The sequence below is a fragment of the Siphateles boraxobius genome, unplaced genomic scaffold (assembly GCF_051911475.1).
Source record: "Siphateles boraxobius isolate OS27281-9 unplaced genomic scaffold, OSU_SipBor_1 12, whole genome shotgun sequence".
Lineage (NCBI taxonomy): Eukaryota > Metazoa > Chordata > Actinopteri > Cypriniformes > Leuciscidae > Siphateles > Siphateles boraxobius.
In genome coordinates, this window is record NW_027508722.1 from 17284682 (window position 1) to 17301454 (window position 16773).

Sequence of the window (16773 nt, forward strand, 5' to 3'; positions counted from 1 at the left end):
AGCTCTAGTAGCGTACATAACAAATTCTGCACTGAGAGAATGTGAGAACCTCTAAACATCAAACTGTCAATCAAAATGGACTGCTGTGGACTGTGGATGTAATGTCTATTTAATTCTATACTCACCTGTCACAGTAATGCAATGTCAATGAATTCTCTTTATTCAGGGGTCTTTGTCAGCCAATACTGATATATGCAATTCGTTGAAATTTATTTGCTTGTTTATTTGACTTGCATATCATGTAAAAAATCTGATTATTAAAAATGTATTATATATTGAATATTATAAAAATAAAAAAATAATTTTTTAGTGATTAGATCACTTTTTTGGTGATTAGATGTTTGTACGCAAATTTGACACTTCAAATTAAAAGCAATGTTTTCCAGATGTTTCACTCTTTCAAAACACGAGTTAGTCATTTCAGCAACTTCCTTACTACAACATTGAAATTGATTTTGATTGTCCTAACTTTATTATGCACTGCAACAGCAAATTAAATTGCATGAGAGCACATCCAAAAGTTCATTATCTATGCGTCACTGCAAATGATCACAGTTGTGTCCACTAAACCTAAAAATCAATATAATAAACTACAGGGTGTAATGAACACCGGTGTGCATGCATTCTGTGGATTTCCTTTATGATCATGGACTAACCTGAAAGGAAGCTGGTGTTTCCCCCCTCAGAGCCCTGTTTGCGCAGACAGAAAGGGCTGTCCTGGTTCTCCGGTATGCTGTGACAACGCTCGTTCAAAAGCTCCATCAATCGCCGTCGCCGCCGGAAATTCATTCTGAATTGGTAAAGCAGTCCGCCATCCACAAAGTGGTGCTTGTTAGAAACTGGGGGAAAGAAAGAGAAACGAATAGAGAAAGAAGGTCATATGTCAGTTATTGGAATTAAAGTCATGAACCCTTAAGCCACAATGGTCTAAAACCTAGAAGTGAAAGACAGAAAATACAAAACTCAACCCAAAATCCTTATTTTGGATTGTTCCTTCAAGGCTTTTGTTTTATTCATTTATTAAATGTAAAATAATATTCATGTTTTATTTATTCATTTCATTTTTATTTATTTTACCAAGAGAAGGGGGCAGAGCAGAGGTTGGCAAAACAGCAGGAAAAGCTGCAGTCCCTTCTTAAGAGTTCTTATTTTTTCGTTTGCTAGAAGCAGGAGAACCAGTTTAACCGAGTCTAGAATGTGAGTGAGTGTGTTTGTGTAAGAGGAGCACATGCCATCTTAAAATCTCATCCCATAATCCTATGGAGGAGTCACAGATCAATCCTGAACTCCCTTCTTGCATAATATCCCATGAGTCATCATGTTTCAAAAACAGTATTTAGTTTTACATAACAGCATTAACTTTCCCTTTTTAATACCATGTTCAGTGCTCTACTGTGTTATTATTCTGCCATGTCTCTAATCACAGGACCGTTACTTTAGTTTCAGCAATATTTCAAAAACATGCGGCAGGAGAAGTTCAATATGACATTCCTCCTTCCACCTCAACAAATAATGAGCTCACTCTGTGTGCACATTTCCTTTGCTGTCAACACATAAAATAAAATAGTCTTTCTTAAAAACTGGAAACCTTTGAAACAAGAAAAAGAAAACATATATGTTATGGAGAGTGAAGCATGGTGGATGCATATGGTGTGTGGTGCAGAGGAATGCAGATGTGTGTGGGAGAGAGCTGAGCTAAACACTCGCTCATTGTCGGACTATCACTGCACGGTTAGTCTTGCAGAACAAGTCTTTTGCATTTGCACAAACAGTCTGGTCCATTTTGTTGCTTATTCTGGCCAAGAAACACCCATTTAGACAAGAAGGGAACACGTGACAGACGTATAAAGTCGCCTTTATTCTTTTTTAAATTATTTATTTTGAATTTTGTGAGGAAACAAGCAGTGGTATATCATCTTAAAGAATAGAAAAATGTAAGCGAGGAGCCAATGAGCTTGCCGCTCATCCTTTAAATACTTGGTCAGCATTTGCTGTAGCAGTTGCAGTGCACTTTTAGAAACCCTCCACCTTCCCCAGCTCCACCTGTATAGATCTGCTACGAGTAATTCATGTACGTTATAAAACATGTCTTGCTTGCTCACAGCAGCATATGTTTTGGTAATAGTAATTCCTGTACTTGCTCTGCAGCAACAGCAATAACCAACAGCAGCAGCAGCATCAATAACTGCAGCAGCAGCAATGACCAACACCAGCAGCAGCGTAGCAGATCTATTCCGCAAAGGCCAAACATATCAACATTGCCATATCCATTACCATGCCAAACACTGAGAGTTGTCGTGACAGAAATATCTGTACATGGTCAGAGTGGCATCCAGTCTATGGGTAAAGAGAGATAAAGTGTATTATTATATGAAAGTTCAAAGAGTATCTTATAATCCATAAAGGGCTCTCATATCTCAAAGCAAGATTGGGTTTTGTTTTTTTAAATGTACATTGAATGCTCCAAATGTAGTGTTTCATTAAAAAAAAAATGTTTATAGGCAAAAAGATGGGGGTGTTTTTGCAGAATACACTTTTTTGATATAATAATTGTAGTCCCATCCTGTTAACCAAGATTAAATCTGATGTCTAATTTAAATATATGCCAAAGAGGTATTTTAAGCCATGTTCAGACTGTCAGTCCAAATCTGATTTCTGATTTTTTATTTTTTTTTGCATATACGATTGGCTTCCAATCAAATTTAGCATGTGTGGAAAAAAAATAAGTTTCTAAGTACATTTATGTGATTTGAAATCCTATTAAAATTTCACCTCAGTTTCAAACGCATTAAATTTTACTGCAGTTTCAAACGCAGTTTCCGCTTCGATCAGATATTGTGTAGCTTTTCACTTTCTCACGCCACATCAAACATGTATTAATGTCAGACGTCGCTGCAGGAACAAGGTTGTGTTGTGTTGTTGTCAATGTGTGATCTTCATGGTCCAGTGATGAGGTGATACCACACGAGTCCTCCAGTCACCGCTAGTCGGCCTGGTCCTTTTTCAATTTTGAGAATTTTACACAACAGCATGGAATAAAGCCACACATGCCAACCTCCTACATTTCTGCCACTGCTTCATTAGGTGTAGTAGTCCAGTGCCGCAGCTACACATTGCAATATTGTAGCTGTAATATACTCGGCAACCCCTTCGTAGAGCTATAAACACAATGTCATTGCCATAGAAACCAAAGCAGATATTTTGGAAAACAAAGATAACAAAGGTGTACACTCAATCTTCATTAAAAGTATTGTGTTACCAGTGCTGATGCAGTTTTATGCAGTATTTGATCGTGAAATAAGCTGATGATAAATAAAACAGCTCAGATCTGTCGCTTTCGATTACGTGAATTCCATTGAATTTGAACATAGCACGGGAATTGAAGATTGGATTTATATTTGTTTTGCAGAGACACATTTGTGTAGGCAAGTGTAAATGAAACCGTTTCAATGTAGTGAGTAGAGATGTAAATTAAGACACCACAATTATAGAGGCAAATATAGTGAACATGAACTGTAACAACACTGATGAAATGTGTAAAAACATTAATTACACTCATAACTCTGCAATAAAATCGGACTGGGGGAGGGGGGGTGTCACAATCAGCTCTCTGAAATAAACTCTCCGCTCACTGTTTCTTTTAGGCTTCCTGAACAAAAGTCCCACACACTGAGCCAACTGTCGTGCACATTCAGTCACATTCAACCCACAAGCAAAGCAGGAAAAGCAGAGAACGTGCTTTCTGGTTCTGGAGAACACTGCCGTCTCCACCCTGATGAGGGGAATGAGTTCATATGCTGGTGTGTCCAGCATGATCGTCCTTTTTTATGCTTATTTATCGTACAACTGTGCAGTGCAACTTTGGCTTGGCGTGATACAGTGACAACAGATTTACACACACTTCTCGACACAGTGCAGTGCTGCAATTTCAGGCAGTTCCGCAATTTCAGGGGGCCTCGCTGTTGAAACCCCCCCCCCCTTTCATCTTCACCCTATCCTTTGCCCTACAGCCATGGGCAAAATGAGATGAATTCATCTCTAGTTTTTTTCCACTGATCTGTTTGTTTAAAACAGCAGATTTTCCTGAGATGCCCTGTTATGATCTGCTTATGTGCGCTGCTGTGTTTACTGTATCCAAATGTGTCAGCTAAATTCAAGTCAGGGCACAAACCTTTGTTCAGTTATGTGGGTTTTGCTTTATGTAATATCTCTATGCATATTAACATAATATAGACACACTGATTCAGATATTTAAGTGCAAGACTAGAACACATCCCAAAAGGCTTAACTTAATTGTGTGGAAAAGTTCTCCGTAATTTAAAGTATTAGTTCACTTTAAAATAAAAATTAGCCCTTGATTTACTCACCCTCAAGCCAACCTAGGTGTATATGACTTTCTTCTTTCAGACGAATATAATCAGAGTTATATTAAAAAATATCCTGGTTCTTCCAAGTTTTATAATGGCAGTGGATGGCAACCAACAGATTGAAGCTCAAAAACATGCTTCCATCCATCATAAAGGAACTTCACACGGCTCCGGGGGGTTAATAAAGGCCTTCTGAAGCAAAGCATGAGTTTGTGTAAGAAAAATATTCATATTTAACACATTACAAAGAAAATTCTAGCTTCCGGCCAAACGAACATACGCAGTCTACTTGCCCCTAATTCGCAACTTACGCAACTCATGACATCAGACGTAGCGTAATGCGTCACGTAGTGCGTAGTGCGTAACTCGCATAAGTTGCTCTTTACACTTAAGTGGAACCCTTATGTTCGTTTGGCCAGAAGCTTTTTTTTACACGAACTCATCGTTTTGCTTCGGAAGGCCTTTATTAAACCCCCAGAGCCGTGGGAAGTTTGTTTAGGATGGATGGATGCACGTTTTTGAGCTTCAATCTGTTGGTTGCAATCCACTGCCATTATAAAACTTGGAATAGCCAGGATATTTTTTAATATAACTCCGATTGTATCTGTTTGTAAGAAGAAAACCATATACACCTAGGATGGCTTGAGGGTGAGTAAATGAAGGGCTAATTTTCATTTGAAAGTGAACTAATCCTTTAAGGTCATTCACATTTTTATTCAAAGTCAGCAGAAATCAGACAGGAAAGGTGCTGTCAAACAAAGACACTGTATCAGACTCAACAGGGCACTCGTTGTGCTGCCGTGCATGTGACTTTTGGTGTGTGTGACTGAATTATAGGGTATAGCTCCATTCTATAGGAGTTGCCATGTGTGTGAATGCAGGTTTGTATTGGGTGTGTGTATACAGCTGTGTATTATGCATGTGAATCCTTTTGTGTAGAGGAGTTCTAGAGTGTCACTGTGTTTGCCTGTGCCTGGTCAAAGGTATGCCCATCTGTTGCTGACCATCAAAGGCTTTCCTCCTGTCAAGTCATGACTCAACAAGCCCCCTTGTATTATTTAATAGCTTGCATAACTTGAATGCATGTATATTTTAAAGCACAATGCGTTGTATGATTAGCGAATTCCTGAAGCTCTAGGAGTTACTTAGAGATATATGTTCTAAAGTGAACCATGAAAATGCATTTCAACAAAACAATTGTCAGATAAATGTGTACTATTAAGTTCTTGCAGCAAACCATCAACCTAAATTTGTATTTATTCAATGTATTTTGTCTTGTTGTTCCCTATGTCAGAACAATGCCGATCTAGTAGGTCCATGATGACTAAATGAGAGTTTGAATAAGTGTATTTTAGTCCTTCAAACTTTCATACCATTACAAGAAAAGTTTACATGTAAATGTAACACAAAAATGTAATTTAGTTTATCCATCAAATAAAAAGTCATAACATAGTAAACAATTACACATTGAACAAAAGTGAGTGTATCTTAATCATTATTTTGAAAAATAACTGAACCTTAACATAAATAGATCAAGTCTTATTGACCTATTATTACATTGAGCAACATCAGTGAATGTCATTCACAAATGTTTCTAGACAACCAGAAGTGGGGGGACACCCACTAGCGACCTCACCGCCAGCCACTGGCGACAAAGTCACTGGTTGTGTGAACGCAGCTTTAAGGTGTATGCTGCAGGACTATATTTTACATAGATATTTAATCCATGTGCTCACCATGCTGTATGATGCCATGCTCCAGCAGTCTGCGTCCCAACCGCTCGGCTTCCTCCCTGGTGGGCATTTCACCTTCCTGCAGGAGCCAGTCTATGAACTCTGAGGCCACCAGTGTCCGCTCATACGTCACACCCTCCTCTTCACGCGTTTCCAGCAGGTTGTTTTCAGTGTTCATCAACCTGTGTAGCGAGACGGTGTACTTATTAGCATGTCAAAATATCAAACTCATTGTGAATATAATTATGAGATCATTCACCTCAAAACAGCCTGGTTTGAGAAACGAATTTTCATCAGATCAAGGTCAAAATTCAGCAGTGTTGCTAAATATGTATGTCAACAAAAGAAAAGCAGCAAAACTTTCAAGAAATGCAACATTCTCTGCCATTTGAAGGCAGGTCCTGACGGGTCAAAATCAAACACTTTCATGTTTGCCACAAAGACTCGATGTTGTCAGCACACAACTAAAGATTGCCTTGAGAGATACAAGTCTTCACAGAAAATGTGAGTTTCTAAGAAACAACTGAAGAAAAAGCCATTTGACAGGACCATTTGAAAACTGATCATTTATGATGGAAGCATACGCACAGTAGATATTACAAATGCAGGCCATTCGGGTCAAAATCGTCAGGAAAAAGAGTATTATGCAGCTGAAACAGTTTGAGCAAACATCCACATGTGCCAAACAAGGGCACAAATTACTCACTATCAGTCAACATGCAGTGCCAGCAATGTGAGCCTGCGTAGTAGATGTTTGCCATGTACATACTGAGTCTATTCTTGTACCTTTCAAGGCAAACATTGATTTCAAACCACTTGCAGTTGAGCAACCATATATTAATGACTGACTTTTGCAAGAAAGTATATGTGGCATTGACCTAGCTTTGAGCCCGTTTTTTAATCATCATTCTTCAATGTCTAGCTATTTTGTTAGCAGGTCACACTTTTAACCATATCCTGAATGCTCTGCTTACATTAAAACCACAGATCTCGGTGCATGATATGTTTGTGACAGAGATGTTATGTTTCTTTGTCTAAATATTGCTTAGTGTTGCAGTGCTCAAGTCATGAGAAACAATGTCAGATCTCAACAATAAGGGTGGCCTGATGGTCCGGTCCCAGTGTGAGAGAGTTCTGGACCAGCTGATGGAACTGACATTTGCCCCATTAGGCAAGACAATGTTTGAACTGTTGTTTTGCAAATTCTGTTTTACACTTTAATACTTTTTTTAAATAAAAAAAATTATTATTTTTATTCAGCAGGAATGCATTAAATTGATCGAAAGTGTAAATTATGACAAAATTAACCCTTTAATAGAAAGTTTAAAAAAAGGTTGTTATTTGAAATAGAAATATTTCAAACAAAAACACAGTTTGAAATATTTCTATTTCAAATAAATACCTTTTTTTAAACTTTCTATTAAAGGGTTAATTTTGTCATAATTTACTCACCTTCATGTCATTTCAAACCTGTAAGACGTTCGTTCATCTTCGGAACACAAATGAAGATCTTTTTGATGAAATCTGAGAGCTTTCTGTCCCTCCATTGACAGTCTACTCAACTACGCAAAAAAGTAATCCATGCGAATCCAGTGGTTTAACCTCAGTTTTATAAAACAACGCGAGTGCTTTGTTTGCGCAAAAAACATAATTTACCACTTTATTTACAAAATATTAATCTCTGTTTCTCTATTAAAGGTATTGTAGGTAGAAATCCACAAAAATACTTTTTGTCAAAATTTGTTTAAACTGTCTTTATATATCAATGCATAATTAAAATGTAAGTACTCTGGAAAAGAAATTATAAAAATCGAGTGTCTGTAGTCCTCTTAGGACTACAATAAACACAGCTCATTATTCCATTAACTCCCACTCCCTCCCTACTCGGCTCCTTCCAAAGCCACGCCCCCAAAACAAATGAACGCGCGATCCCGGCCATTCGCTCAGCTGGAAGAGTCGGACGTGTTTACCAGCTTTACCAGATGTAGTGACATCATGTCAGAATCACAAGTAATAAAATAACTAACTTTATCAGTATGAATATAAACAATTAACATGGCTGTTAGTACTCACTATCCAGCTCGCATAACGATACTTGTAAAGTTTAAAATATTTTACTAGCTCGTAACGGAATCAAACTCAATATAAGGCAAAGCTATAAATAGCTTCATTGATACACGTTTGCCGTTACTATCAGTTACACTGTGATGAAGGTGAATTTGTAAGATTCATAACATAAGATTGTTTACAGATAAACTGAATTACATACACTCAAACACCTTCTCACAACTGCATTGCAGACCCAATAAGATAATATAACACACACACACACAACATATATTGTATAGCACATACAGATACAACATAAAGACATATGTAAACATATGTAGAGCATATAACAACAAACCAAACGTGAAAAAACGGAGTAGGTAGAGTTCACGGTGAAAATAGGAACACAGTTTAGGCAGAGGGTAAAGCTAGGTATAAAAATAGATCCCCTAAACTTTTTAACCTAAAGTTAGATTCGGCGAAATTAAATAAAACAGCTTTCGACTGCAGATAGGCCTATTGCTTATTTATCGTCTCAAGTTCCTCAACCCTGGCTCACTAACAGTAACGTTATACTAGTCGACACCAAAGTTACACTGTCATAGCTAAGCCAGTACCGTTAGTTATGCTACGTAACGTTAGGTAGCTAATATTAGGTAGTTAGGTGTGCTAGTGATACATGCTTCATGAAAAAATAAATGCCATCAAAATGAAAACAGCAAGATTACCTGTCCAGCAGAAATAAAGCCATCATGGAGTCACTTTTCAGCCCCTTGAGATCACTCAGTAGTAGCCGACGCTGGAAAGCCACGCCGACTCTCTTATGATTTCTTTATTTATCCAAAGACTTTTTGTTCATAGCCTTTTCAAATACTGTCTTCCTTTTTTTAAATCGTTTGACTTCGCTGCCTCTATATGCAGGTAACGTTACTGAGAATTGTGACTGTTCTTTCTCTGCCATAATTGTTTGTTATTACTAGCTTCCGTTCCTTTTCAAACGGGTGCGCGCATTTGGGCTCCTCCTGTATCAGCAGAGGTGGTATCCATGGTAGCGAGGGAGAGTGACAGTCGCCCCAGCCAATCATTTCTTTCGTCCCGAATGGAATAATGAGCTGTGTTTATTACAGTCCTGAGAGAACTACAGACACTCGATTTTTATAATTTATTTTCCAGAGTACTTACATTTTAATTATGCATTGATATATAAAGACAGTTTGAAAAAAATTGGAAAAAAGTATTTTTGGGGATTTCTACCTACAATACCTTTAATCTCGTTGTTCACGCAACAAATGCCTGCTCTCGCGTCAACACAACATGCTTGTGTCGTGGTGCTCTCGTGAACATGCGTTTGAGATTCATATTTTGTAAATAAAGTGGTAAATTATGTTTTTTGCTCAAACAAAGCACTCGCGTCGCTTTATAAAATTGAGGTTAAAATAATGGAGTCACATGAAGTATGTGTTTACTACCTTTCTGGGGCTTAAAAGTTGTAGTTGAGTAGATTGTCAATGAAAGGACAGAAATCTCTCAGATTTCATCAAGTGATCTTCATTTGTGTTCCGAAGATGAACTGAAGTCTTACGGGTTTGGAACGACATGAGGGGAGTAATTAATGGCAGAATTTTTCATTTTTGGGTGAACTATCCCTTTAGTCAAAGAATCTAGAAATAATGTATTATTACAAAAATATAAATCCAGGATATTTGATATTAGAATAATTTTTGATGGATCATGTGACACTAATGTTAATGTATTACAATATTTATTTATTATATATTATATTCAGCTGGGAAAAAATATAGGCTACACACATATATATATATATATATATATATATATATATATATATATATATTATTTTTTATTATTGTTATTTTTTTTAATCAAAGTAAGTTTCTAAACGACAACATGTACATTGGGGGGAAGGGCCATTTAAATTATTACCAGGGGAAGTGAAAGTGGAAAAAATCCTTATATTGTAACACTGGATCTAATTTTCAGTAGTTCCTTTGAGAATTATTAATCCTAAACAAGAAAAAAACAGTAAATACACACATTATTCATTGTTTGTTCGCTTCTGCATGCATTTTGGATGTCTGTGAGTAAAGGGAACCAGATGCTAATAGATGTTTTCAACATCTCAAAGACCTCCATTAGGGAAAAGGGAACAATCGGACAAACACTAAAGCAGGAAGTTCTTCAAGCTATTTAAGGGGCCATACTCCTCTTTTTACATTTGGTTTTACTAACCCAAGCCCACAGTAAATACTGAGAACACTGGCAAACAAGCCTTTCCAAAATCTCCACAACACCAGGAAGGCATAACAAATACCAAGGTCGTTGACAAAGGCTAATCACGGTTGCTTAGAGACAGATCACAAAACATTCCTGGCCATTTTCTTATGTAGTTCTTGAACCTAGTCACAGAGAGTACCATTTACTCTCAAAAACATTTTATTTATATGCTCCATCAGCAGACTGATCTCTTCAGGGATAATGGGAAGCAAACCAAACAAGCTTCCCTAATAGCAAAGTCTGCAAATACTGACCACAAGCTCAAATGTGTCCATGGTGATTACATAAAAGCACACTGATGGTTTGTGTGACAGATGTCTCCCACTGGACTTCGTCTTCCTGTTATGCAAGAGCAGGGCGGCCCGCAGAGAAACTTATACGATGCAGCTCAGCACGCTGCTACATCGAACTCATCCAGGTCATGATCACAGAGCAAACACAAGCTGCTATTGCAAGATGGGTTAACCATTTTTTGCTCAGATTTACTTTGCTTCGAACATTTTACAGATAATATTGCACTAAATGCTACCTTCAATAGAGCTTGAACAGGAGTTATTTTACAGGGCAAAGGTTAGGGTTAAATACTAATAAAAAAGTTATGATATTTGTTTCAATTTAAAAAATCTAGGTATCATTTCACAATCCAATCATGGTCAATTTATGGCTCGAATTGATACCATAAAATCGATGTCATTGTTCCTGCTTTTATCACTGTGTATACAAGTGCTGAGGAAGATCCGGTGCAGATTTTTGCAGTGAATGTTAATTATGAGAAAAGTAAAGCGTCTTTTGACCTTGCATTTAAATGCATGTAAACCTATTGTAGGAGACCTCTAAAACAAAAATAGGAAACTTAGCATAATAGAGGCACTTTAAATATGTTACTAATTACTAAATTGCTTATTAATTACAGAAATACTACATTACTTATTTATCCTACAGCGTGTCAAATGCTACTTTCGAAATTATTATACTAAAAAGATGTAACTGTTTAATTGTTGAGTCGTGCACAATAGTGCATAACATACACAACATGCCTAGAATTATAAAAATGTTTTTGTTTTTTTAAATATTAAAGACATGAACATTGAAGTTCGGGGCAAGAATAAAACTAATAATTTAAATGATTATTTAAAGATAGAGTGGTTTTGTTCTGAGCTACATTAAAAAGCAACAACTTGCAGAAGAGCAGGTACTTCTAAACGTATCCGGCTGGAGCACAGCATGCTCAATCAGCTTGAAATCTGTGTTACTATGGACACTGTTGATTTACCGGACAGGCCCCATATGTACAAAATCAATATGTACAGACTTGTGTCACACATGAAAAACAACACTTTCACATCCTGTTTTAGTGGTACAACTCAGTAGAGAAGAAACTACCTTGCTTGGACCTCAGTAATGGATTAGAAGAAGAGGAAAAACATGATAATGTCAATGACTACGTTTACATGCAGTCAATAACCCGCTCAAAACCAGGATATTAGCAATAACCCGGTCATGCACAGCCATGTAAACACCGGCAAAAACCCAAATATACTCATATCCAGGATTTTAAAAACCGGGAATGATACCTGGGGTACCCCTTTTCTAACCCGAATTTTTGGTCATGTAAACGCGTATCGGCATATCCCCATAATGATTTGGCTTCTGCGCATGTTCTATTCGCAAGGAATCTTGGTCTTTTGAGTAGAGGAACTTCTCGACGCATATAAAAACCCGCGTGAAGTATACGGGAAGTAAACATGGCGAGACGCAGCACAGCATACTTTTGGAGGTGGTCAGTACCAGCACCAAAGCGCAAACAAAGGCGATCGCTATCTGCCCCGAACTATTCATTATCCGCGTGCTGCTGCTGTTGTTGTTTTCTTTGGATACAGGAAGAAGAATCGGAAATGACGCATATTGCGTCTTAAGGTTGTCCGTACGTCCAGGCGCTAACCGTGCGTCGGCATTTACATCGGGATATTGCAATTCCATGAATACAGGAGTAACTCTCTCTGCTCACGCATGTAAACGGGTTATTCCTAATGTTTCAGAAACCTGAATAGTGACCTTAACCCGACCATAACCCGAATATTGGCTGCATGTAAACGTAGTCAATGTTTAACAAGTGGGTATCAAAACTAATAGTAAACTATTAATTGTTCAATAACCTATCAGAGTTGTAATGGTGTATAAAAGCGCTCACTTCTCATATATCCGTTGACCTCTCATAAAAACTTTGGCTTGACTGTCGAGTGGAAAGGTTCCGTCATCCTTCCTGAAACGGTAGAACAGCTTCATATCTTTGAACTCCTTGTGTTCATCACAAACTGTGAAGACAAACAAATTCAAAACAGGTTTGTTGTAAGTAAAGTGCAGCTAAAAAAGTTAACAAATTAACAAAGACACTGCTACAAGCACAAGTCATGGTCTAAAGATCAATTTGGTTTCCTTGACAGTGTAACTTGACAGTGTAAGTTAAGATCATGTTTTGTTGTACTTTTGCACATAAAATATTGAAGGGATCAATTCTGTCATCATTTACTCAATCTCATGTTGTTCCAAACCTGTATGACTTTTTTTCTTCCATGAAAAAAAGGTCACGTTCTAAAGAACATCTTGGCCGCTCTTTTCCATATAATCAAAGTGTTTGGGGACTGGGCCTGTCAAGCTCCAAAATGACAAAAATAATCCCCCTTAAAGTATAAAAAAAGTGTTCCATTTGGCTTCTGTCATAATGACTGAAATTTAAGCTGTTTTTCATCGACCTTACAAAATGTACTGCACAAGTCAAAAGAATAAAAAAGGGTGCATTGACAGCATTTGATGTCAAGAAATGGCTTCAGATCACTTATAGTTTAGTGCACAATTCTTATGGACCATTTTAATGATACTTTTATAAAGCTTTTTTTTTTGATGGCCCCAGTCCCCATTTACTTTCATTATAACATTAGCCAGGATAATCTTCACACAGGTTTGGAACAACATGAGTAATTAATAGGGCTGGAGGAAAAAAATAGATTCAACAAACTATCGCAATTTTTTTTTTTTTTTTTTTGAATAAAAATGAATTCATTTTTAAATTGCTTTATTTAGTCCTTGGTTATAAGCAGAGGAAAGGTAACTCTTTTATTTCAGCAGAGGGCACAGCTTGTCACAGCTTGGACTTCCAGATGAAACGAGGCTCAGGACAGTTGATGCAACTTTCCCGATCGAGAAAATCCCGAAAGTTTATCACTTGCATGTGTTTTTAAGCCTTGCTAATTTAAATATCCAAGCGCAATAAGGCGCGAAGGAGAACTCAATTCAATAGTGTGAGAAGTTTTGTGTATTAATGTTCTCTACCTGTAAATTACTGTTAGACTTACCTGAAAAACAAACCTGTTGTTATTTTACGTATATGTTTGTTCTATTGAGTTTTTACTATTGCTCGTAATTTGATTATTTGTTCTTATTTTACTACTGACAGTTTACTTGTCTTTAACAATATTTGAAATTTATGTGAGTTAGGCTAGTCATTTTTGGTGTCACAACCATATTTAATAAGGTTATGGGTCAAAAGCAACGTAAGACAAAAGTTTTATTTCATTTTGTTTATTTATTTATTACTTTTTTGTGGTGGGGCTAGTAAAAAGTTTTGGCAGGGCAAGTCAAATTTGAACCACTGGCCTGGTCGAAAAAATCCTTAGTGTTGAGCCCTGAGAGGGCGATATGTGTTGTATCGGTGAGTATTATGTGGCGTCATATCTCGTACTAGTGGACACGAGAAAAAAACATTGTATCTAATCGCACCCCAGCCCTAGTAATTAATGACAGAATGTTACATTTTGGGTAAACATTACTGTTAATATTGTAGAATACAAATATAGGAATTCAAGTCTGTGTTGGACAAACCCACCATGGTGAATGATGCTCTGGTCAAAAAGCTTCTGCATGATCGTGATGGCAGTATCTCTGTCAGAGGCTTCTTTGTGCTCAATTAGCCAATCAAGAATCTCCTTAGCTACAAAGCAGTTGGGATAGGTGCGGAGATGATGCCTTCTGTCCTTAATCACCTTACTCTCATGGAGTCGCAGCCTGGAAAACAAGGAATAAATCAGACCAAGAGTCATCTCGGTGTGAATTCTCCATTCAACAACCAGCATTAAATAACCTGCAACACAAAAACCTGTAACATCATGACACACTTTTTAAAAAATGACCTCCATACCTACATTTACACAGCTATATCTTTCCTGGGTCAATTCATGAAGATTCAACCTAAAATAACTTCCTGATTTGTCTTTAAAAGTACAAAAGTTTTATAGAACAGATGGTTGACATAGAATGAGATAATTATAACATTGAGGTTTATAATCCAATTCACCTAAACTCAAATGTGTAATGTAATTAGACTAACCTATGAGAGTTTCATCGAAATTCAAGTGCACACATGTGGCTTTTGGTGTCTTTAACAGTTATTATCATGACTAAATTGTAATCATTATTATAGTCATTAGTCATTATTGCTTTATAGCTTTATTGCACCTTTCACTTAATCCTCTGTGTTAGATTACAGAATTTATGACATCTGGGCATACATGGAAAAAAAGAAATTGTCAATACAATGAAAGTCAATGGGGTCCAAAATGTTGTTAACTTTCATTGCATGGACAACAACAGTTGTAACATGAAAGTCTGTAAATAACAACAGAATTTTAATTTGTGGGTGAACTATCTTTTTAAGAGGTGCTGGAACACACATTTTTAGCTTGTTTACAACCAAAAGAAAAAAACTACAGTAAAGTTACAGTAGGTTATGAACTCCATAAGTGCCAGTAGAAGTTTCCATCATATCTTATTCTAACACTGATAGCTACATATTCTGAATTATATTATCAGCAACAAGCAGACATACAGCAGTTGACACAACGGCATGGGGTTGACAAGTAACTGAACACCCTGTAACAAAGACTCACATGACCACAGCAGTGTGCAGCCAGTAGGTCATACTATTAAAGTGCACTTTGGCACTTTCTGACACGAACAACAGAGCAATTTGAGACACGTGATAGAACATTACCATAATGGCCAGAGTGAAATGTCAGATACGACTAGTGATTTCTAATGGCAAGTGGTTGGCGACTAAAATTAGGCAAATTAATGTTTATATGGTTTGCAGTCATATAAGACTAATCAACTAATAGTCCAAATTAATGATCAGTTATAGATCATTTCATGTTACGCATCCATATTTTTGGATGCAGTGATACTGCTTTCATTAATGAAACTAAAACTAAAACTGAACTAAGACTAAGACTACCATGACTTGGAAAAAAATGGAATCTAAACAAAAATAATTTACTCCAATGCTAACTAAAATAAATAAAAAGTGCTTACAAATTATTTTTAGTTTTTGACACGTGATGTAATATAAAACTTGAGATTCTTACATCCAATCTGCATTAAATATGAAAATACCACTAGATAGTAGTCACACTAGATTATGCTGAGAAATTTAAAGCTGTTAAACATCTTTAAATGATAGAATTAAATATATTTTAAATGAAATTAAATTATTATTTGGGAGCCCTAAAATACTAAAATAAAAAAAGACTTTAAAAGTACAATCGATAGAAACTTGAAAACTCCACTAAACTAAAGCAAAAGATGAAAAAGTAAATGAAAAAAACTGTAATAATAATCCTGTATTGATGTGTGAGAGTGAGAAACTTTATCCACTGTTGGACAATGTTACTCTACAAGAAATGGCTTGAGCCCCCATTTTATCTAGTATTTTTTATTATATTCCTTGTTTTATTTAAAAAAAAACAACAACACTATAATATTGTCTGTCAATATTGTTGAGGAGGCACTTCCATATTTCTGGAACCCCTTGCTGTTTATTTAAAACCTGTCCGTTAACTGGACTAAACCAAAGACTTTAGGTATGCAAAGTCCTTATGTAGCCCCGCCCCTTTTCAGCGCTGCGCTCGTTGTGTTCGATCTTCCGGTTTGTAAATCCACAACATGAAGGTAAGATCTTATGGATTTATGAATGCAACGTTCGTTTTAAAATTTATGCTTAAAATGTTACAATGCTTATGATAACTTTCATTAACTCTACAATAAGTTAATTCACTTCACCAGTGAATTACTTAGCGATTACAGCGATGCCATAGAAATATGCAGAGCTACTGCAAAAACGGAAGTTCAAAATTCTAAAGATGGCTGCGTGCTTGTTTCTCTAGCACATAAAGTCTATTGCTATTAATGAGAGAAAGTGCAACGCGTAATATGGCAGAATAAGTCCCGCCTTCTAAATAAAAGTCATTGCATCACTGCAGTAAGTGAATCAGAACAGT

The 16773-nt window shown here is 36.6% G+C and overlaps 1 protein-coding gene across 2 annotated transcripts in view; it reads right to left on the minus strand.

The window, feature by feature from the left end:
- Positions 1 to 16773, minus strand: part of deptor (DEP domain containing MTOR-interacting protein) — a 40214-nt gene that overhangs the window by 20112 nt on the left and 3329 nt on the right. For both annotated transcript variants that reach the window (XM_077209603.1, XM_077209598.1), the window contains 4 exons: positions 14328 to 14506; positions 12636 to 12759; positions 6104 to 6282; positions 657 to 839 (listed from right to left, as the gene is read on the minus strand). In XM_077209603.1, the coding sequence (XP_077065718.1) occupies positions 657 to 839; positions 6104 to 6282; positions 12636 to 12759; positions 14328 to 14506 (665 nt within the window). The remainder of the gene's footprint in view (positions 1 to 656; positions 840 to 6103; positions 6283 to 12635; positions 12760 to 14327; positions 14507 to 16773) is intronic.